The 23,310-nt window shown below is 41.0% G+C and overlaps 1 protein-coding gene and 1 pseudogene across 1 annotated transcript in view; both read right to left on the bottom strand.

The window, feature by feature from the left end:
- The window catches only part of LOC111823445 (UDP-glucuronosyltransferase 2A1-like), a 36,377-nt gene that overhangs the window by 11,447 nt on the left and 1,620 nt on the right, over positions 1-23,310 (bottom strand). The window contains exons 3-4 of the mRNA XM_023744849.1: positions 19,288-19,419; positions 17,997-18,084 (exon numbers count right to left, since the gene is read on the bottom strand). Of these exons, the coding sequence (XP_023600617.1) occupies positions 17,997-18,084; positions 19,288-19,419 (220 nt within the window). The remainder of the gene's footprint in view (positions 1-17,996; positions 18,085-19,287; positions 19,420-23,310) is intronic.
- LOC102417242 lies at positions 22,867-23,137 on the bottom strand (annotated as a pseudogene).

The raw sequence follows: 23,310 nt of genomic DNA, 5'->3' as shown, positions 1-23,310 counted from the left end.
AGGGCACATGCCAGGGTTGTGGGTATGTGGAAGGCAGCCAATCAATGATTCTCTCATCATTGATGTTTCTCTCTCTCTCTCTCCCTCTCCCTTCCTCTCTAAAATCAATAAAAATATATTTTAAAAAATTTAGTTCTAGTCATTTTAATTCTAGTGCAAAAAAGTAGGTATTTATTACACATCCTATCTAATGATAGACAAAGATTGAAATTGACCTTACCTTCGCTACACTTCCCATTGGCTAATCAGCGTGATATGCAAATTAACCGCTAAGAAAGATGGCAGCTAAATTGCATACTGCAGGCAGGGAGGGCCAGAGCGAGCTGCTATCCGGCCCCGTGTGCCGCCTAAGCCCCAATGCCAGCTGGGACCCCTGTGTGGGGCCCTGGGCGTTGGGGGGCTTGGCAGCGAGACCAAGCCGCCTAAGCCCCGCCCCCAGCCGGACACCCATGTGGGGCCCTGGGTGGGCGGGACCTCCGCAGCTGCAGTGTTCGGACCCAGGCCCCCAGCCTGACCTGGGCTCTGCTCAAGGAGGGGCTGGGGGCCTTGGGTTTACTAAACTTTACTGGAGTTGCTCCCCACACCCCCAGCCCCTGCCCCAAGAACCACGCTGCCCGCAGCAAGGTGCCCCGGCAGCGGTTGTGTCCTGACAGGTGGGTGGTGGGAAAGCTGAGTAGCATGGGGGCTGCATGGAGCCATGGAAGGGCGGGGACTGAAGGTAGAGGAACCTTTGGCAAAGTGGCCACCATGGGGTCTGCAGGCGCGCAGACAGGCCTCCTCCTGATGAGTGGATCCTGGGCAAGCGCCACGGCTTCGGGGAAGTGGCTGGCCAGGAGGCAGGCAGCCCAAGGGGCACAGAGCGGCGCCAAGGTGGGGTGCACTGGAGGGGGCTCAGGCTTGGGCAGGGTGCTGGCGGGCGGGGATCTGCCTCGCCCACAGAGAGCGAGGTTTTGTGGGGGAAAAAAGAGGCGATGACTGCAGGCGTGGAAGGACACCAGGGCAGAGGGGTGCAGACTCGCAGCCCTGAGGCGGGGGTGGAGGGCAGAGGGGTGCAGACTCGCAGCGCCACACTGCTGGGTACCCCAATGTAGCGGTTTAGTGGAGGAGCGCCACACTGCTGGGTACCCCAATGTAGCGGTTTGGTGAAGCTCCCGCCGCGGCTTGAACACTTGAGAGGCCAGGACTCCTGCTCTTGCCTTGGCCCAAAAACAAGCCTGCACCCGCCCCGCCCCCAGTTCTCGCCCTGCCCCATGGGGGTGCACACCTGCACAGTGAGTGCAAGCCTACCACCTGTTCCCCTGAAGGGGGGGCAGTAAAGAATGGGGTGGGAGTGGGGGGAGGAAAGAATGTGGAGCATCCATGATGAAGAGGTGCTTGAGAATGAGGCTTGGAAGCCTCATGCAGAGGTTTGTTCTGTTTGCCCTGCGGCTGTCCCTTAGGAAAGGTGGAGAGCCGGCTATGAGGGCTCCCTGCGCGAGGAGTCCAGTTCCATAGCCAACTGGAATTGGCCTCAGTTTCCTGGTCTGTAAAATGGATTAAGCGTGTCCCAGTGCCTTCACTGAGCTTTGAGGGCCAATTGAGATACTATATAAAGAAAATGAGGGAAGACATGAGAAAGAAAAGGAAGGGCAGGCAACACAAAATAAAGATAGGAAGGAACCTGTAAACCTATTGTCACATAAATAGGGAATAGAGTCAATAGTGTTGTAATGACGGTATGAAGCCAGGTGGGTACTGGAAATATCAGGGAACACTTTGTAAAGTATATGATTGCCTAACCACTATTCTGTAATTAATAAACCTGAAACTAATACAAAATAATATTGAATGTAAATAAATGAAAATAGGAGTGAAATTTTTCTAAATTTCAAAGTTTAAATAAAGGCTGTAAAGGAAGGAAGGAGGAGAATAAAAATAGTGTTTTTCATTTTACCACTTTATTGTCTTTTCAGTACATGAAAAAGACAGTTGTCCTTATATGGTGCTTTTATGCTTTTCTAAGTCATTATCTCATTTGATGTTCAGGGCAACTTAAAGACAAGATAATTATTCCCTCCATTATTCAAAGAAAAGAAATCTTTGTGCCTGGCCCCAGTGATTCAATCGTCAAGCCCTTATTGTAAAGCACTGTTAGTGAAATTTTCTGTGAAGGGTCATATCTATACTAATAAAAGCCTTGGGGGTGATCTGGCCAACAGGGGAGGGCAGTTGGGGATGATCAGGCTGGCAGGGGAGTAGTTAGGCGTCAATCAGGCTGGCAGGGGGCTGTTAGGAGGCAATCAGGCTGGCAGGCTGAAGCAGTTAGAGGCAATCAGGCAGGCATGCAGGCGAGTGGTTAGGAGACAGCAGTCCAGGATTGTGAGAGGGATGTCCAACTGCCAGTTTAGGCCCGATCCCAGCGGTTGGACATCCTGGGATCAGGCCTGCCAGACATCCAGGGACATCCTGGGATCAGGCCTGTTGGACATCCTGGGATCAGGCCTAAACCAGCAGTTGACATCCCCCAAAGGTACTGAGATTGGAGAGGGTGCAGGCTGGTCTGAGGGACACCCTCCTCCCATGCACGAATTTCGTGCACTGGGCCACTAGTATATATATATGTATGTATAAAGATTAATGATTTTATAACTCCAATATTTATTTCCACTATAATCTTGTTTTTTTAATTCTTTATTATTTAAAGTATTACATATAGCTCCTTTTCCCCCATTGGCCTCTCTCTGGTCACCCCCCCCCGCCCCCCACCTCACAAGCCCTCAACCCCTTAGTGTCTGTGTCCATTGGTTATGCTCATATGCATGCATGCAAGTCCTTTGGTTGATCTCTTACACCCCTCCTCATTGCCTTCCCTTTGAAGTTTGCTGGCCTGTTTGGTGTTTCCCTGTCTCTGCATCTATTTTTGTTCATCAGTTTATGTTTTTTATTATATTCCACAAATGAGTGAGATCATGTGATATTTATTTTTCTCTGACTGGCTTATTTCGCTTAGCATAATGCTCTCCAGTTCCATCCATGATGTTGCAAATGGTAAGAGTTCTTTCTTTTTTACAGCAGTGTAGTATTCCATTATGTAAATGTACAACAGATTTTCAATCCACTCATCTGCTGATGAGCACTTACGTTGTTTCCAAATCTTAGCTATTACAAATTGTGCTGCTGTGAACATAAGGGTGCATATGTCCTTTCTGATTGGTGTTTCTGATTTCTTGGGATATATTCCTAGAAGTGGGATCACTGGGCCAAATGGGAACTCCATTTTTAATTTTTTGAGGAAACTCCATACTGTTCTTCACAGTGGCTGCACAAGGGTTCCTTTTTCTCCACATCCTCACCAGCATTTGTCGTTTGTCCATTTGTTGATGATAGGCCTTCTGACAGGTGTGAGATGGTATCTCATTGTCGTTTTGATTTGCATCTCTTAAATGATTAGTGACTTTGAGCATGTTTTCAAATGTTTCTTGGTCTTCTGTATGTCCACTTTTAAAAGGTGTCTATTTAGTAGTAAGTCCTTTGCCCATTTTTTTTTGTTTATCTTCCTTTTGATAAGATGTATGAGTTTCCCATAAATTTTGGAGATTAGGTCCTGGTAGGATATAACATTGGCAAATATGATCTCTCATGCAGTGAGCTTTCTTGTTGTTTTGTTGATGGTTTCTTTTGCTGCACAGAAGCTTTTTATTTTGATGTAGTCCCATTTGTTTATATTCTCCTTAGTTTCAATTGCCCTAGGAGCTGTATTGGTAAAGATATTGCTAGGACAAAATTCTGCTATTTTGCTGCCTATGGATGCTTCTAAGATTTTTATGGTTTCCCATCTTATGTTTTAGTCCTTAATCCATTTTGAGTTTATTTTTGTGTATGGTATAAGTTGGTGGTCTAGTTTCATTTTTTTTTTTGCATGGAGTTGTCCAGTTTTCCCAACACTGTGTATTGTATACTTGGCTTTCTTTGTCAAATACTAATTGAGCATAATGACTTGGGTCAATTTCTGGGTTCTCTGGTTCTCTGTTCTGTTCCATTGGTCTATATGTCTGTTTTTGTGCCAGTACCAGGTAGTTTTGAGAACAGTGGCTTGGCAATATAGCTTGATGTCTGGTATTGTGATCCCTCCAACTTTGTTCTTCTTTCTCAGGATTGCTGTGGCTATTCAGGGTATTTTTATTTATTTATTTATTTATTTATTTATTTATTTATGTTCCATATGAATTTTTGGGTGCTGACAACCAAGATCAACAGTAATTGATATAAATGTGAGGAGTCTGGCAGAAGGCTGACCAGGACTCCTTTTGATATTCACAGGGTTAATATCTACATTTTATTACCTGCTGCTGACTCAATGGCCTAAAGCAAACTCCCCCAAGACCTGGCAATCTTACTGTTTGCTAAACATTACCATTGGTATGTCTGTTTGCATTCCTAAAGGCAATTGTGTATTCTAGCTAATAAAAGCAGCTGGGAAAGGAGCAACAGGGAGAACTCCACTTCTTTAGTTGAGTTATTCTCTGGTTCCCCAGTAATTATAAAAATTAATATTCCGTCTTGTGTGTATCATTTGCATGTCAGCCCTCCCTCAAGGTCATTGAACCTGGGAAAGCCACGCTGGCTGTGGACTCTCGCATTGGGGAGTTTTTTTTTAGGTCTGTGAAAAAAACTTGGTATTTTAATAGGGATTGCATTAAATCTATAGATTGCTTTGGGTAGTATGGACATTTTAATGATGTTGATTCTACCAATCCATGAACACGGCATATTCTTCCATTTGTTTATGTCTTCCTCTCTCTTTTCTTCAGTGTGCTGTAGTGTTCCGAGTACAGGTGTTTTACCTCCTTAGTTAAGTTTATTCCTAGGTAACTTAAGGTTTTTTGTTGCAAGGTAAGTGGGATTGTTTTGTTTTTGTTTCTCTTTCTGTGAGTTCATTTTTGGTGTATAAAAAAGCCATAGACTTCTGGGTGTTAGTTTAGTATCCTGCTATGTTGCCGAATTCATTTATTAAATCTAGTACTTTTTTTATGGAGTCTTTAGGCTTTTCTATGTACAATATCATGTCGTCACAAATAATGACAGTTTTATTTTTTGTTTTCCAATTTGGATGCCTTTTATTTCTTCTTCTTGTTTGATCACTATGGCTAGCACTTCCAGTAAATGTCGAACAGAAGTGGTGAAAGTGGACATCCCTGTCTTGTTCCTGTCCTTAGGGGAAATGGTTTTATTTTTTGCCCATTGAGTATGATGTTGGCTGTAGGTATTTCATATAAGGCTTTTCCCACTTTGCTGAGAGATTTTATCAAGAAAGGGTGTTGGATTTTGTCAAATGATTTTTTTCCATGTATTGATATGATTATGTGATTTTTGTCTCTCAATTTGTTTATGTGATATATCATGTTTATTGATTTGCGGATATGGTACCATCCTTGCATCCCTGGAATAAATCCCACTTGGTCATGGTGTATGATCTTTCTACTGTCATGATGGATCTGATTTGCTAGGATATTGTTGAGGATTTTAGTATCTATGTTCATCAGAGATATTGGCCGGTAATTCTCTTTCTTTATAGTGTCATTATCTGGTTTTGGGATTAGGGTAATGCTGGCTTCATAGAAGGAGTTTGGAAGTGTTCCTTCCTCTTGAATTATGTGTAATAGTCTGAGGATAGGTTTTATTTCTTTTTTGAATGTTTGTTAAAACTCCCCTTGAAGCCAGGGCTTTTATTTGCTGGAAGATTTTTGATCACTGCTTCAATTTCCTTCATAGTTATCAGCCTATTCAGAATTTTTTATTCTTTCTGATTGAGTTTTAGAAGGTGGTATTTTCCTAAGAATGTGTCCATTTCTTCTAGGTTGACCACTTTGTTGGAAATGAGTTGTTCCTAATATCTTTGTACAATGTTTTGTATTTCTGTGGGGTCTGTTGTTATTTCACCTCTTTCGTTTCTGATTTTGTTTATTTGAGTTCTCTCTCTCTGCTTCTTGGTGTGTGTGGCTCTAGGTTCATCAATCCTCTTGATGTCTTTTTATTGGAGTATTTAGTCCATTTACGTTTAAGCTTATAATTGACTAGAGGCCTGTTGCACCAAAATTTGTGCACTCGGGAGGGTCCCTCAGCCCGGCCTGTGCCCTCTCGCAGTCTGGAACCCCTCAGGCAATGACCACCTGCTGCCTTAGGCCCGCTTTATGGGGGATTGGGCCTAAGCTGTCAGTCAGACATCCCTCTGGCAGTGCAGGAGCCCTTGGGGGATGTCCACTTGCCAGTGGGGAGCAGGCCTAGCTGCAGTCGGACATCCTTAGTGCTGCTGAGGAGGCAGGAGAGGCTCCCACCACCACCACTGTACTGGCAGCCGTCAGCCTGGTTTGTGGCTGAGCAGATCTCCACCTGTGGGAGCACACTGACCACCAGGGGGCAGCTCCTGCATTGAGCATCTGCCCCCTGGTAGTCAATGTGTGTCATAATGACCAGTGCTTCCCAGTCGCTCGGCTGTTAGGGTCAATTTGCATATTACCCTTTTATTATATAGGATAGAGGCCTGGTGCATGGGTGGGGGCTGGCTGGTTTGCCCTGAAGGGTGTCCTGGATCAGGGTGAGGGTCCTGCTGGGGTGCCTGACAGCCTGGGTGAGGGGCTGAGGGCCATTTTCAGGCTGGCGACACCTCCTTCAGGGTCGGGGTCCCTGCTGGGGTGCCTGGCCAGCCTGGGTGAGGGGCTGATGGCTGTTTTCAGGCAGGCCAAGCCCCCCAGTGGGGACCCTGACCCCATAAATTTGAGGCCATCCTGGGTGGGGGCTGATGGCTGTTTGCAGGCTGGCCACAGCTCCTTCAGGGTGGGGATCCCCGCTGGGTGCCTGGCCAGCCTGGGTGAGAGGCTGATGGCTGTTTGCAGGCTGGCTATAGCCCCTTCTGGGGGGGTGTCATCCCTGGGGCGCCTGGCGAGCCTGGGTGAGGGGCTGATGGCTGTTTGCAGGCTGGCTATAGCCCCTTCTGGGGGGGTGTCATCCCTGGGGCGCCTGGCGAGCCTGGGTGAGGGGCTGATGGCTGTTTGCAGGCTGGCCTCTGCTCGTTCACGGTGGGGGTCCGCACTGTGGTGCCTGGCCAGCCTGGGTGAGGGGCTGAGGGCCATTTCTGGCTGGCCACACTCCCTTCAAGGTGGGGGGACCTGCTGGGGTGCCTGGCCAGTCTGGGTGAGGGGCTGATGGCTTTTTGCAGGCTGGCCAAGGCTCCCAGTGGGGACCCTCATCCCATGAGGGTGTGGCCATCATAGGTGAGGGGCTGATGGCTGTTTGCAGGCTGGCCACAGCCCCTTCAGGGTGGGGGTCCCTGCTGGGGTGCCTGGCCAGCCTGGGTGAGAGGTTCATGGCTGTTTGCAGGCTGGCCACAACCCCCAGCCACCCAGGCTCCCAGTGGAGGCTGGCTGGAAGCAGGTATCTAGGATTTATTTATCTTCTATAATTGAAACTTTATTGCCTTTTGTGGAGGTCACAGCTGGCCAGGGCAGGCAGGAAGCTTGGCTTCCTCCGTCACCGGGGCAACCAAGCCTCCTTCTTGCTCTAGCTCTGTGATTGCCGGCCGTCGTCTTGGTTGGGTTAATTTGCATATAATCACTCTGATTGGCTTGTTGGCATGGCTTGGGTGTAGCAAAGGTATGGTCAATTAGCATCTTTGTATTTTATTAGTGTAGATAGGTACTTGTTTGTAGCCATTTCTATTCCTTATGTCCATGTTCCTTCTTGCCTTTCTATTTCTTCTTTTTACAATAGTCCCTTTAGCATTTCTTGCATTGCTGGCTTGGTAGTCATAAACTCCCTTAGCCTTTTTTTTTCTATGAAGCTCTTGATTTCCCCTTTAATTTTTTATGATGGTCTTGCTGAAGAGAGTATTCTTGGATTCAGTCCCTTGCTTTGCATCACTTTGTATACTTCATTCCATTCCTCCTGGACTGATGTGGTTTGTTGAGAAATCATTTAATAATCTAATGGGAGCTCCTTTGTAGGTAACTATTTGTCTCTCTCTTCAGCCTTTAAGATTTTCTCTTTGTAGATAATGTTGCCATTGTAATTACCACGTGTCTTGGTGTGGGCCTTTTTGGGTTCATCTTGCTTGGGACTCTTTGTGCTTGTGTGAGTTTTTTCTTCCCCAAATTAGGGAAGTTTTCTGCCACTATTTCTTCAAATAGGTTTTCTAATCCTGGCTCCTCCTCTTGTCCTTCTGACACCCCTGTTATACATATTTTACTTCATTTCATTTTGTCCCAAAGCTCCCTTAGGCTCTCCTTCTTCTTTCTTATTTTTTTCTCCAATAGCTGTTCAGATTGGGTGTGTTTCTGTGCCTTATCTTCTAACTCACTAATTCGGTCCTCTGCTTCTTCTAGGCCAGTGGTGGGCAAACTGCGGCTCACTTGCCACATGCGGCTCTTTGTCCCCTTGAGTGTGGCTCTTCCACAAAATACCGACTTCTGCGCACGGGCCATGAAGTTTCAATCGCACTGTACGTGCATGCCTGCATGTGGTATTTTGTGGAAGAGCCACACTCAAGGGACCAAAGATCTGCATGTGGCTCCTGAGCCACAGTTTGCTGACCACTGTTCTAAGCTATTGTTGAAACCTTCCATCATGTTTTTTATTGTAGCTATATAATTTTTTATTTCCTCTTGATTCTTACATAAGTTGTTGATTTTCTCATCCATCCAGTTTATGAACTGTAAGACTCTTACTCTCAATTGCTTTTCTGAAAACATGCTCAGTTTCATTTAGCTCCTTTTCTGGCTATTCCCCCTTTTCTTTCCTTGGGGGATTGTTTTTCTTAGGTTTTAAAATTTTTTTACAATAGTGACATAACAAAAATGTTTTATACATGAGAGATTGTGATAAGGAAACACCTTTCTTGGTTAAAATAAGTTTGACTAGTTGAGCAATATACTCTGACTATGGAAAGTGTCTGTTGAAAAGACCACTCAGATCAAGAAAAACTAACTTTCTTGGTCTTCTATATTGTTGTACACTTGGTACTTAGCACAGTGTCTCTTCAAGTAATATGTGGAGTTTTGAAGTCAGTGTCTTTCTCTTCCTTTTTAATTAATCCAATATGCAAAGTAGTTAGGTCCAGGTGCCAGACTACTCTGTTTTAGTCCCACCTTCGTTACTTCCTCCCCGTGAAAACTTGGGTAGAGGACCTGAACTTCCTGTACTTTTGTTTACATAGTCCTAAAAAAGAAAGAATAATAATGCCTAAAAAAAAGGATTTCTGTGTGTCTTCTGTGAGTTAATACATATAAAGGACTTAGAACTTTTCTAAAACAGAGTAAATTTTTACTAAGTGTTCACTAATTTCCTGTTGCCTCCTGCAAAAAGGAGGTTGTTATAAAATCAATATTAGAAATCATTCAGATAGGAAAAGCATAGGAGACTTTCTTTTTTTTAATTTATTTTATTTTTTTTAAATATATTTTATTGATTTTTTACAGAGAGGAAGGGAGAGAGATAGAGAGTTAGAAACATCGATCAGCTGCCTCCTGCACATCTCCTACTGGGGATGTGCCCACAACCCAGGTACATGCCCTTGACCGGAATCGAACCTGGGACCTTTGAGTCCACAGGCCGACGCTCTATCCACTGAGCCAAACCGGTTTTGGCAAGCATAGGAGACTTTCAAATTTTGCTTCATGTTTCAGAAAACAGACATTGATAATTCTAATGTTAACTCCCAATGTTTTAGATCTACTTAATGAATTACTTTTAATCCATTTAGAAGGAAGGAGTAATATTTCCCAGAGAAAACTCATTCACAGATAAGCATTTTTCCTTCTTAACAGACATACTCTATAATAGAAATATTAGGATAGTAGAATATTTGAAACTAGAAGAGAGAGATCAGAGACTTTGATTCAGAAAGTCAAATGAAACCTTAGCTGTAATCTCATAGAATTGTTTAATTTTAAAGGCAAGTAAACATAAAGATTTCACAAAGCATAAAACTTTCTTATATATAAAGTAGATTTTTTTTACTAGAATTGGATTTGAAAATTATATTTCCTATTACTGACCTTCACTTGATTTTATAAATATATTAAATGAAATTTTTTCTGTTGTATGTTACAAATGCTATATATTCTTTGCAACCCATATTGAGAGGTATGGGTCTATTTCAACATCCTTTGAATTTGGACTTGCCTCATGACCTGTTTTATCAATAGAATATGGCAGAAGTTATACCATGTAACTTCTAAACCTAGGTCTAGAACTTTCAAAGAAGCTCTTCTGGAATTCTGTTATCATGTGACGAAGCCCAGACTTGCCTATTAGAGAGCTCACATGAAGTAAGAATCAAAGTACCCTGCTAACCTGCCAAACTTCATACATGTATGTGAGGCTTTCCTGGACCATTATGCCTCAGCCAAGCTGACAGCTAACTGTATCCTAATAAATGATCCCAGGCAAATCCCAAAGTAGAAACATTTACTGAGCTCAGCCCAAATTGCTGATCTGTAGGATAATGAGCAAATTATACGTTGCTGTTTTAAACCGTGAGTTTTAGGCAGCCTGATAGGAAGACAAAGAAACATGCCCCAGATAAAGAAGTGGAAAAATTTCCAGGAAAAAACCTAGATGAAATGGAGGAAAGCAATTTACTAGGTACAGAGTTCAAAGGAATGGTAATAAAGTTGCTCAAGGAGCTTAGGAGAAGAATAGAGGAACTCAGTTAGAACTTCAACAAAAAGATAGTAAGCATAAAGAAGGACATAAAAACCATAAAATATAGGAGAACCAAAATGGCAGCACAGATAAGCACCAGTACTTGCTGCCTCACACAACCACATTAAAATTACAACTAAAATACAGAACAACCATCATTTAGAACTGTCTGAAATCTGGCTAAATGGAAATCTTACAACTAGTGAAGTAAAGAAGAAAGTACATTGAAACTTGTAGGATGGGCACAGGCACGGACAGGCTGTTCTGATACCCATGTGTGGTGTTTTTGTAATCAGGAGGAATATCTCCACTATGCAGGTCTCCTATGAGATGCCAGGTGTCCCAGCCGCACACCAGTCCTAACTCAGGATTCCAGAGTTGTGAAGAGAAGTCCCATATCTTTGGACGGTAAAAAACAGCAAGGATTGTGGCTGACTAACTCAGAGGCTGCAGTCCCAAGCAGTTCCTCTTAAAGGGCCAGAACATGAACTTACGTAGTCTTTCTCCCTTTGAGCTCCAGTCCTGGATGGTAGCATTTGGGGAATCAGGGACTAGATTGTCTGCCATCAGGGTAGGAATTTATAGTGGCTTTTTCTCAGAAGGATGTGCTCGGCGGGGTCATTGTTCCTGTGCTGGGACAGTCCCCCTTCCTCCTTTCCCAGAGTTGACTGACTGGCAGCCATATCTGAGTTTCCATCAGTGTGGCTAAAATTATTTGCTCTGCCTGGTTGATTCCATGAGACCCTGCCCAATCCTAGTTGCAGCCCCACAAGCTGTTTGCTGTGGCTTTTCCATATGAATGGCCTGTCCTGGCTCAGGCTTCAGACTTTTCTAAAATCTCTCAAACAAGCAACTGTCACTAGTGTGCCACATACCTATCAATAAGAGGCCCAAGACCTGACACTAGCATCATCCTGCCTTTCTTCACCGCTTGACTTCATCTGGGAAGTTCCAAGTCCAATACAAGTAGCAGTCATCAACAAATCACCCTGTAGCTCCTGCCTGGTGGCCACAGGAAATGGCTTACTTTGTACTTCCCAGGAGGCCCCAGAGCTAGTGAACCTGAAGGACAGCTTTAGACCACACCAAACTCTACACATCCACAAGGAACACACTCGAGGAACAGACTCAGTGAGCACCAAAGCCCCAGTGAAGCAAGTCCTGCTCCAAAGTGGTGTCCACTGCGTAGCAGCTCTTCCACTGTAGTTGTAGCTAACCTGGAGGTCAACTCCTCCCAGTGACACCAACAGCAATTAAGGCTCAACTACAACAAGACTTTGCACATAACCCACACAGGGGCACACCTAGAGTGGCCATCTCAGGTGACTAGGGAGGCTGAGTCACTGGGCCCTACAGGACACCTACTACGCAAGGCCACTCTACCAATCCAAGAGACATAGAAGCTCTACCTAATACATAGAAACAAACATAGAGAAGAAGCCAAAATGTGGAGACAAAGAAACATATCAGAAATAAAAGGACTGAATAAATCTCCAGAAAATAAATGACATGAAATGAAAACAAGCTAACTACTGGATACAGGGTTCAAAACAGTGATTATAAGGTTGATCAAGGATATTAATGAGAGCTTCAAGGGACTAAATATGAGATACAAGGGACTTAGTGAGACTTACGAGGACTTGAAAAAGGACCAGTCAGAAATTAAGCATATACTAACTGAAATAGAGAATAATTTACAAGGATTAAACAGTAGAGTAGAAGATTCTGAGAATCAAATCAACGATTTGGAATATGAGGAAGAAAAAACACCCAACCAGAAGAGCAAAAAGAAAAAAGAATCCAAAAATGTGAATGTAGTTTAAGGAACTTCTAGGACAACTTCAAGAATACCAACATTCACATTATGGATGTGCCAGAACGAGAAGAGAATGAGCAAGATACTGAAAACCTATATGAAGAAATAATGACTGAAAACTTCCCCTACCTGGTCAAAGAAATAGACTTAAAAGTCCAGGAAGCACAGAAAGTCCCAAAGAAGAGATACCCAAAGAGGTCCATAGCAAGACACATCATAACTAAAATGCCCTGAGTTAAAGTCAAAGAGATAACCTTAAAAGCAGCAAAAGTAGTGCCCATATGACTATTGGCTGATTTCTCAACAGAACCTTTGCAGACCAGAAGGAAGTGGCAAGAAACACTCAGAGTGATGAATAGCAAGGACCTACAACCAAGATTACTCTACCCAGCAAAGCTCTCATTTAGAACAGAAGGTCAGATAAAGAGCTTCACAGACAAGAAAAACCTAAAAGAGTTTACCACCACCAAACCACTATTACATGAAATGTTGAAGGGTATTCTTTAAAGAGAAGAAGAGGAAGAGGAGGAGGAAGAAGAAGATGACAAAGAAGAAGAAGAAGAAGAAGAAGAAGAAGAAGAAGAACAGTAGTATGGTAATAAGTACATATCTATCAACAATTGAAGTATGGTAATAAGTACATATCTATCAACAATTGAATCTAAAAAGTAAAATAAATGAAACCAGAGGCATGGAAACATGGAACAGGCTGATGAACCTCAGAGGGAACAGAGGGAGGTGGGAAGAGACTGATGAACCTCAGAGGGAACAGAGGGAGGTGGGAAGAGATTAACCAAAGATCTTATATGCATATATGCATTACCTATGGACACAGACAATAGGGTGGTGAAGGTCTGCGGTAGAGAGGGAACCAGATAGGAGGCAATGGGGGGAAAAAAGGGGACATCTCTAAAACTCTCAACATTAAAGATTTTAAAATATAAACAAAAACAAAAAAATAACCAGTAATAAAACCAACCCAAAAACAGTTAATTTTTTAACTGAAGATTACACTAGAGCAGTGGTCGGCAAACTCATTATTCAACAGAGCCAAATATCAACAGTACAACAATTGAAATTTCTTTTGAGAGCCAAATTTTTTAAACTGAAACTATATAGGTAGGTACATTGTTATTAACTTAATTAGGGTACTCCTAAGGCTTAGGAAGAGCCACACTCAAGGGACCAAAGAGCCGCATGTGGCTCGCGAGCCGCAGTTTGCCGACCATGGCACTAGAGGAAATCAGTTACTGTTAAGTACAAGTTTCACAAAATTAGTAATTTTTCTATAGTTTTAATAATTACTTCTAAAATAATCTGCTTAACTTTAACATATTGTTGACTATTTTTTTAAATCTGGGAAAATTCTGATTTCCTTAATTTTTTAAGGCAGCAACAGGTGGAGGTAATACACAAAATATTGGTCATCTTAAAGCAGCATGTAGGCCAGAATTATCTAGAAGAGCTACATGAAAATATAGTAAACCTTTCCTAGAGTCTGGCCCTATCCTTGTTATATCAGTTCATACTCTAATCCCAGTAGCATTAGCATGTAGAAGGGCTCATTTTTATTGATAAAAGGAAATCATTGTTTATCCTGACAACTAATCTCCTAGGATTCTAAATTTTCCTGATTTTTGTCATCTATTGCAAGTTATTAATTTTTCTCTTCTGAGTTCCTTATATCCATTGAATTTAGCCCATATTTTGTGCACTCCCCAGGAATCAGCATATCACTTGATTAGAAAAGTAAATAATATTATGAACATAATATTTTACTTATGTGCTTCTGCATCAGGAGGGTGAGAAGAGGTTAAAGACAGATAGGACTTCTAGATTTCGGTCTTCCATGCAATGTTGTCTCTAGCTTTATAATTTATAGAAAGAGCTCTGTTCTTCACCTATTTCCAAGATAGAATTATTGGTGACTTTACTGAACACTTAAAAATCTTATTGTGAGGAGCAATGTTCCTCCCACAATTGAGTATAGCATGGAAGATAACATCTTCTTTTCTGAAAATATTTTTCATACTCTTTTCAAAGTGCTGGATTCTATATAAAGATTGTTTTTAAAAAAATATAGTATTCATTGAAAGAAAATTGATCAAATGATTAATATAAAAATAAGAAAATATTTTTGATAATCATTTTTATTTGATAGTAAGAGGAACACCTATTTTTTTATGACAGAACTAGAGGCCTGGAGCACGAAATCTGTGCAAGAGTACCCCGTCAAGCCCTGCCAGATGGGTGCCCCTTCAAGCCCTGCTGGGTGGGGGTGTGGCCTGAGGTTCCCCATCAAGCCCTGCTGGGCAGGAGGAACGGCCTGAAGTCCCCTGGTTCAGTGCCAGGGCAGGGTGTGTGGCCTGAGGTCCCCGTCAAGCCCCGCTAAGCTGAGGGCATGGCCTGAGGTTGCCTGTCAAGCCCTATCGGGTGGGTGGTGCATCCTCAGGTCCCCCGACCTGGCCCGGTGCCACGCAGTCTCAGGTCCCTGCTGATCTTCCTTATGGCTCATTATGGGAACCCTGCCTCCGCTGTGGGGACAGCCATGTTGCGTTACAGGAACCCTGCCTCCATTGTGGGCATAGCCATCTTGTTGTGACTTGATGGAGTGAGGATAAATTTGCATATTACCTCTTTATTATATAGGATTACTTACATTATGAATACCAGTGATTTTTAAATATAATGAATTGACATTTAACTTTCAGATTATCAATTGTACTGGTATTTAAAAATCTCATTAAAATTAATAAAACAATTTTTCTATAATTCTTTAATTTATTTCTTTGAAAATGATCTCTTTACTTTTAAAACATTACTGACATTTTCACTTGTTGGGGGAAAAATCATTCCATTGGTTATCTTTATAGTCTAAAGAAATGCTCAGAACTTTCCCTAGTACATAAAAGGCACACAGAAATATTTATTGATTAAAGTAAAAACAGGCATAATTTTTTGGTAGAGCTTGTTATGGACTAAAGTGTGTACCCCTCTCAAATTTATATATTGAAGCCTTAACTCCCAATGTGTCTATAGTTGGAGATAAGACCTTTAACAAGATATTTACAAACAAATTAGGTTATGAAGGTGGACTCTAATCCCAGAAGACTTGTATCCTTGTAAGAAGAAGAAGAGACACAAGGCATCTTTTTCTTACCAGGGGCATACAGAGGAAAGGCCATGAGAGGACAAAGGGTGAAGATTGCTCTCTACAGTCAGCAAGGAGGCCTCACCAGAAACCAACTCTGTTGGCATCTCTTTATATATATATATCTTTGTTGATTTCAGAGATATATATATATATATATATATATATATATATATCTTTGTTGATTTCAGAGAGGGAGAGGGAGAGAGAGATAGAAACATCAATGATGAGAGAATCATTGATTGACTGCCTCCTGCACGCCCCTTACCGGGCATTGAGCTTGCAACCCAGGCATGTGCCATGACGGAAATGGAACAGTGACCTCCTAGTTCATAGGTACACCGTACTCAACCACTGAGCCACTGCAGCCAGGCCCTGCTGGCATCTTGATCTTGTATATCTAGCCTCCAGAATTGTGAAAAAATAATTTCTGTTACTTATGCCGCTGAGTCTGCAGTATTTTGTTATGGCACCTGAGCAGACCAATGCTGAGCTTTATAGAAACTTTGTAAATATTCCGAAGCAGGATGTCTTATCATCATTATTTTCAATTTTGGCCTAATCCTAATAACATTGGGTAAGTAGAGAGGCTTATTTTTATTTAAAACAGAAATCTTATTTTCATATCGAACTAACTTTTGAGGACACTTCCCTGTTTATATGATTGGTTGTATTATTCTCAGATCCCCACATTCATGAAATTGGGCTCATATTTTGTTATCTCCAGCAATCATCATATCACTGAAGGTTATGCAATTAAAATAGTGATATCATGAATAGAATTTTTAGGGTAATTAATGTCCCTGTGCCAGAAAGTGGATAAAGAGGAAGAGGGTAAACATACCTGAGGCTATAAAGGAAGAATGGGGCATGCTCACCAGTGAATGATCTTGGGGAATTCTAGGCTGTTTCTTTAGGCTGAAAAAAGAGGAACTTGGAAATTGAAAACAAGAAGGATGTGCAGGAAGAAACAGGTTTGTCCACTCAGAACTTTGCCTAAGTTGGAAAGAACTATTCTCTCTTTTTCCTCTTTCCAGTTTTACCAAATTTTCGGCAAGAAAATAAACAACATTTTGTGATCAAGAATATAGCAGATGCTGCACAGGCCAGCAGGAACCCAATCACATCCAAAGAGTGGTACTGGAACCAGGTGAGGTTGTGGACAGCTGGCCGCAGGTGTTTGGCTCTTTGTGGCGCATGACATACTCGATCCAGAAGACCACTTGATCCAAGGGCTTTACAGGTTGATCATGGTGAATCCTTGATAACCTCATCACATTCTCTTTATAGCTGGAAAGCAAATAAGGAACAAGGCAAAAGAGAAAGAAATGAATGAAATTTTGTTTTTGTTTGTCACATGACACATGTTATAAAAATTAAGCTAAGGGCCACAGAATTGTTACATGAACACTGCTCATTGTATAGAATTTTAACACATATAGTAGGGAGATGGTAAAATAAATATATTATTAACTGAATGCGGTTAAATGCAGGCATAGAAAAAACAATAAGAATAAAACAGTTGTTAATTGAAGCCCAATTTTTCTGAGCTGGAAATGTGACATTGTATGAACTGTACTTTCCCGAAGATTTCCAAGACCAAGATTGTGAATGTTCCAAGATTATGGGAAAAGATCCATTGCAAGGTAAGCATGATCTCTAACATGTTCTTGTATGGTGCTTAATACAATCAATGGTAATCCTTTAGAAAGAAGTAGTACTTACGAAGGGTCATTAATGACTGTTCTCAAGGCCTTGAGCAAGTCAGCACTTGTCATTGTGTGCATGTTCACCTCCACAGCTGCTCCTTTGGCCTTCATGTGAGCAATGTTATCATGCTGATCAGCAAACATGGGAATTCCCACCATAGGGATCCCATGATAAATACCTTCATAGATCCCATTTATTCCACCATGAGTGATAAAAGCTTTGGTTTTTGGATGACCTAGTGTGGGGATAGGATGAGAAGTGGGTGAAAATTTTATTATAATGCATGAACAGAAATGCGGAGACAGAAGAGGAAGACCTATGGGATAAGTTTTTGAAGAAGGCAGTATTTTCTACAGTATTTCCTGTGGGGCACTGCTACCACAGAAAATTGTTATTCCAGGAAAAGGAGGCATTAATTCCGTCTGTGTTCCTGAAACTCTTATCTAAATTCATAGCAAGTATGAATCTATAAAATTAATGGTCAGATATTTAATTATATCTTTTTGAATTAGAGGTAAAATGAAAAATTTTTACTATTGTTAACTATTTGTTGATATTAGTTTTTAAGTTATTATTAGCTGTTAAAGAATTGATCAACTTGTCCATCAACTACTATATAGCCTTTCTTCCCCTTAGTCTTACCAAGAAGATCATTCTGGGGTAGCCAGTCATAGAGCTGAGTATTGGCTCCTAATGTGGCTGGTTTCTTTCCTGTGTATCTCCATAAAACCTGTGGAAGACAGTGAATATATTTCACAAGTAATACCACAGGATAATGACGTTTTAAGGTTGTAGAGTTTGTATCCACCATGCATCTACTCTACTTTAGGTGATAGTTGAGAAGGGAGTATAGAAGTGTACTTTATAGACACAAATAGTGGGGCTGTTTATAACAACCTTTTTAAAAGAGTTTGTGGTAATTGTCAGATATCAGTTTTTCTATTATCACTAAGAACTTCCAGGAGTGAGATTATAAGTGAAGAGTTAGAAAATAATGCCATGATACCTAATGAATCAGAGTTTGGGAGTTAAAATTTTTATGGCCCAGGACCTCCATATAATTTTTTATCACTGGTACTCGTAGCTTTATCTTCATATTAATGTTTCTTACAAATATTGCTTTAGATTTTAAGTACTTATTTTTTGGATGACTGGTTATCATTTCATCCTCCATTTCTTTCTACTTCTTTTTTCTCCCACAACTTCTTTATTTTAAAGTAAAAATAAGGTAGTGTTTTTGCTTATATTCCAAAGTTTGGTGAAGTATATTGTTTGGTTTAATTTCTTCAATTATCATATTTGCATTTATATATAATTTTTATAGAATTTTATGGAATTTAACCAAATATACAAATAAAAACAGCTGTTGGGTGTTTTATAAATAGCAATATGAAAAGAGCAGTAATCTAAGATGGTGGTGAAAACATTAAAATGAACTGAATATCATAAATTAGGACATGCAAAGTGCTAGACTATATTAACATTTCTTTGGCCTTTTAATTCTAGAAAATGTTAATTAAAATGCTAAATGAGTCTAGGCTTCTACTTCTGTGCTTAACTATGATGAATCAAGTCCTAATACAAACAAAGACATGGAGGATATTCTTATGCAGCTTTCATATCTATGTTTGCCATTTCTTTTCTCCTTTTTCCTGCTCTTGGAGTAAATGCACTTCAGAACTCTTTGGGAGTTGTTGGAGCAGGCCTTAAGATTTCATGAAAAATGGCGCTTAATGTTTTCATCTCTATTTCATTGAAAACCAATGATTGTAACAGAAAGCTCAGCAAGTTAGGTGCAAATATGCCTACACTCACTATTGTAATATTTTACAAATTTTTATTTAATACTGGTACCTGATATGTTAAGTGTAAAATGAGATTCAACTTTCAGTGGGAAAGACACCAGCCCAGCAGGATTAAAGGTTGTACTAACCTTCTGTGGAATCTGGGCAAGGGCTGAGGCAATAAGATTGCCCTTTTCTTCTGTGAGATTTTGGATGATTGAACCCAGAGAAGACACCACAATACCATCTTTGCCTGAGCTCTGGACAAATTCTTCTATTTCCTGTAGAGAAAAATTCTTTGTACTATAGATATACAGTATCTTAGGGAATAAAATAAAGTTCTCTTATACTTCTAAAATAAAGATTCAAGGGAATTGTCAGAGGCCTGGTTAGATTTTTTAAAAATTGTTGGCACTTTTCATGAAAAATGGCGCTTAACATTAACCACCGACTCTCTTTAAGAGAAATATATAATGCAATATACAGATAATGTATCATAGATTTGTACACTTGAAACTTATGTAAATTTATTAACCAATGTCACCCCAATAAAGTTATAGTTTACATCTAATATATCATTACTGTGTTGATCTGCCTATGGCTTCATTAGTAATTTTTCACGTTCAAGTCTTCCTTTATGCCTAAGCAGATATTTGTTAGAATTGTAGTATCTACTTATATAAAAACCATGGGTGGTGTTCATCACGTCCAGAAGATCTGCTGCGACCAAGTGGAAGGAAGTCAGTCCTGCAGTCATTTTCTTGGCAACGGCTGCACCCTCCCCTAAGCTGTTTCCCAGAGCTGTTTCCTGTAAGGGCGGGGTTTGAGGCAGGAACCCTCCCTCGGAGTGTGGAGGCAGATCTTTCTAAAGTGTGCCATGCGCCAGCACAGCCAGGGGTGAACCAGAGTGGGGGCAGCTGAAAGGTTTAGAAAAGACAGACAAGAGAATGAAAGCCGGGTCTTGGTGGGATGCTGCTTCTCTGAGAGACAGCGACCACACCCACAGCCATGCCTTTATTTTATAGCAGATGCTACGAGGCAAAGTAAGGGCGTGACCAAGATGTTTACAACATTCTCCTGGGTTTCAATCCCACTCAACTACATGCACCTGAACTCTATCAAGCCTACATCACTCAGGCACGTGGGGCCACATGTTCGGACCATAGGTTCAAGCTTACAACTACAGCTGTTGGCTATAATTGTGCTGGGAGGGTCCTGCCCTCCAAGATGGGACTTGCACGTGGCAATGAGAGGACTGTGCCCTCTCATGAGTCCAAGGCTTGAACCTGTCCAAAACTCTGTAGCGGCTCCCCACAATAAAGTTTTAATTCTGTTTCTTTGTTACTAATGTTGTGGCCCCACCCCATAACAAAGAAACAATTTCCGGAGGATGAGGCCCAGGAATCAGGATTTTAAACAGATTCCCAGGTGATTCTAATGTGCAGCCAAGGTTGAGAACCACTGCTATAGATAATATTAAACATATATCTAAACGTGCAATTCTTTGTCCAAACAATGAGCATGTTCAAAAATTAAATGAAGAAAATTTGGATATACTCGATGGAGATTTTCACACATATTTGAGTGATGATTCCATTGATTCCACAGATGATGCTGAAAAGGAAAATTTTCCCATCGAATTTCTTAATAGTATTACTCCTTTGGGAATGCCGTGTCATAAATTAAAATTGAAAGTGGGTGCAATCATCATGCTATTGAGAAATCTCAATAGTAAATGGGGTCTTTGTAATGGTACCAGATTTATTATCAAAAGATTATGACCTAACATTATTGAAGCTGAAGTATTAACAAGATCTGCAGAGGGGGAGGCTGTTCTGATTCCAAGAATTAATTTGTCCCCATCTGACACTGGCCTCCCATTTAAATTGATTCGAGGGCAGTTTCCCATGATTACAGTATTTGTGATGACTATTAATAAATCACAAGGACAAACTCTAGACAGAGTAGGCATGTTCCTACCTGAACCCGTTTTTGCACATGGTCAGTTATATGTTGCTTTCTCTCGAGTTTGAAGAGTATGTGATGTTACAGTTAAAGTTCTAAATACTTTAGCACAAGGAAAGTGTTTTCACTCTTAATGTGGTGTACAGGGAGATATTAGAATAAGTTTAATCACTTTATCAGTCATTGTTTGCATCACTGTTGTTTTCATATCATGTTTTTGTTGTTTTCATATCATGTTTTTGTCGTTTTTATATCATGCCTCTGTTTTTGTTATATCCTTTTGTTACTGTTTATTTATTAATAAATTTATATATTATTTTCATATACATTTTACTAATTTCCTTTCATCTCTCACAGTTCTATTATAGAGAAAGGGCAAATAGCAATATTAAAATATCTCCACTAATTAATTCCCTTTTTTAGAAAATATATTTTATTGATTTTTTACAGAGAGGAAGGGAGAGGGATAGAGAGATAGAAACATCGATGAGAGAGAAACATCAATCAGCTGCCTCCTGCACACTCCCCACTGGGGATGTGCCCGAAACCAAGGTACATGCCCTTGACCAGAATTGAACCTGGGACCCTTGAGTCCGCAGGCCGATGCTCTATCCACTGAGCCAAACTGGTTAGGGCAATTAATCCCGTTTAATGTGCACGAATTTTGTGCACCGGGCTACTAGTCTATAATAATAAAAGGGTAATATGCTAATTAGACCAGACATCCTTCCAGACAAAGCCCAGGCTGCAGGGAAGCCAGGGTCCCGGTTGCCTGCCAGCAGCTGGAGCAAGCCAGTCAGGGTCCTGGGTGCCGACGCATGCCTGGAGGGAAGCCAGCCTGGGTCCCTGGGGACTGCTGGCAGCTAGAGGGAAGCAAGCCCGGGTCCCTGGTGCCAGAGGGAAGCCAGTGCCAACAGCCAGGGGTATTGGGCCTCTAAAATAGTAATAGTAATGTTTTGGAAAAAGAGATATAACATATTTAAACAGCTCTATAATTATAAATTACTTTTAGGAGATAGTGATTGCCTGTCTTTTTGATGTATAAAACTCCCAACTCAGTGGACATTAGCTCCATGTTCTTAATTTCAGCCTTAGCACAGAGATGATACATAGCTACTTCTGTAAATTAAACTACCTCACCGTTTAGAGCTGTACACGTTGGCCATGGGAAACTCAGGGTTTGGGCCCAGTCAGATCATATTCTATGAGAATGACATCCTCTAGACATGCATCCTGTATTCCTTGTTAAACCTTTTGTGGCAACTCTGGAGTCACATATTCCCCAATTAAGGCTATTAAATGACCAGAAAAGAGATGATGTCAAAGTTTACTATGTCAGCTTCATTAATATTAGGAGGACATATTTGACACCACAGAAATTATTTTGTTATTATTTTGATTCACCTTCCCAAACACATGGAGTTTGAATAAAATGTGTGTGTGTGTGTGTGTGTGTGTGTGTGTGTTCTTGATTGGAGGACCTGTCATCATCGTTTTTGCTTTTTTTGATGTTTTAACAGTTTATTTTGAAGGTGATTTAAAAAAATTGAAGGACAATCAGAGAAAAAAATGTACATAATACACTCATTAAATAAGTATTTTGATTAAATAAAAATAAGTGAAATATGTTTTCTTCTGCAACTCCAGTAATAAGTTGTTATTCTGAAGTTTCTTATACTTACAAAAAGGGGGCTCAGGGGATTACGACAATTAAAGCTGCCTCTTAATCACAGAAACCAAATGTTTCTTTTCTTCCCAATAAGTTAGTTTCCATCTTCCAACTCTGACTTGTTTTTTTAAAAGATATGATGCTAGAAATTCAGAATGATTTGGTAGTCTTTCCTTTGCAAGTACAGCAATCTGATGCAGGTAGGTACAGTTGGCAAAGACTATAGATCCACTTTCTGCTTTGATGATTTTTCTGCATTAATATTCTCAGTTTTACTATCCTCTCAACGTTTTCTGTGGGACTACACTCAGAATGAGAATTTTCTGAAACTGGTGCCTGTCTTTCAGCATCTGCTCTGGCTCCATGTCAGACACTGCAAGTCACAGTTTCTGGATACCAATTCATGCTGGAGCCTTCCATTTCTTTGAGCCCTCTGTAAAATAAATCAAGAATCTCTTAGGAATATCATTTACCCTGAAAACTTCCTAAAGGGATTTTTAAAATATTCTCACAGTACAAGTAAATGAGGGTTTCCTCT

Source organism: Myotis lucifugus, unplaced genomic scaffold (assembly GCF_000147115.1).
Source record: "Myotis lucifugus unplaced genomic scaffold, Myoluc2.0 scaffold_492, whole genome shotgun sequence".
Classification (NCBI taxonomy): Eukaryota; Metazoa; Chordata; class Mammalia; order Chiroptera; family Vespertilionidae; genus Myotis; species Myotis lucifugus.
The sequence above is the reverse complement of the archived record's forward strand: the minus strand, read 5'-3'. Positions and strand labels throughout refer to the sequence as shown.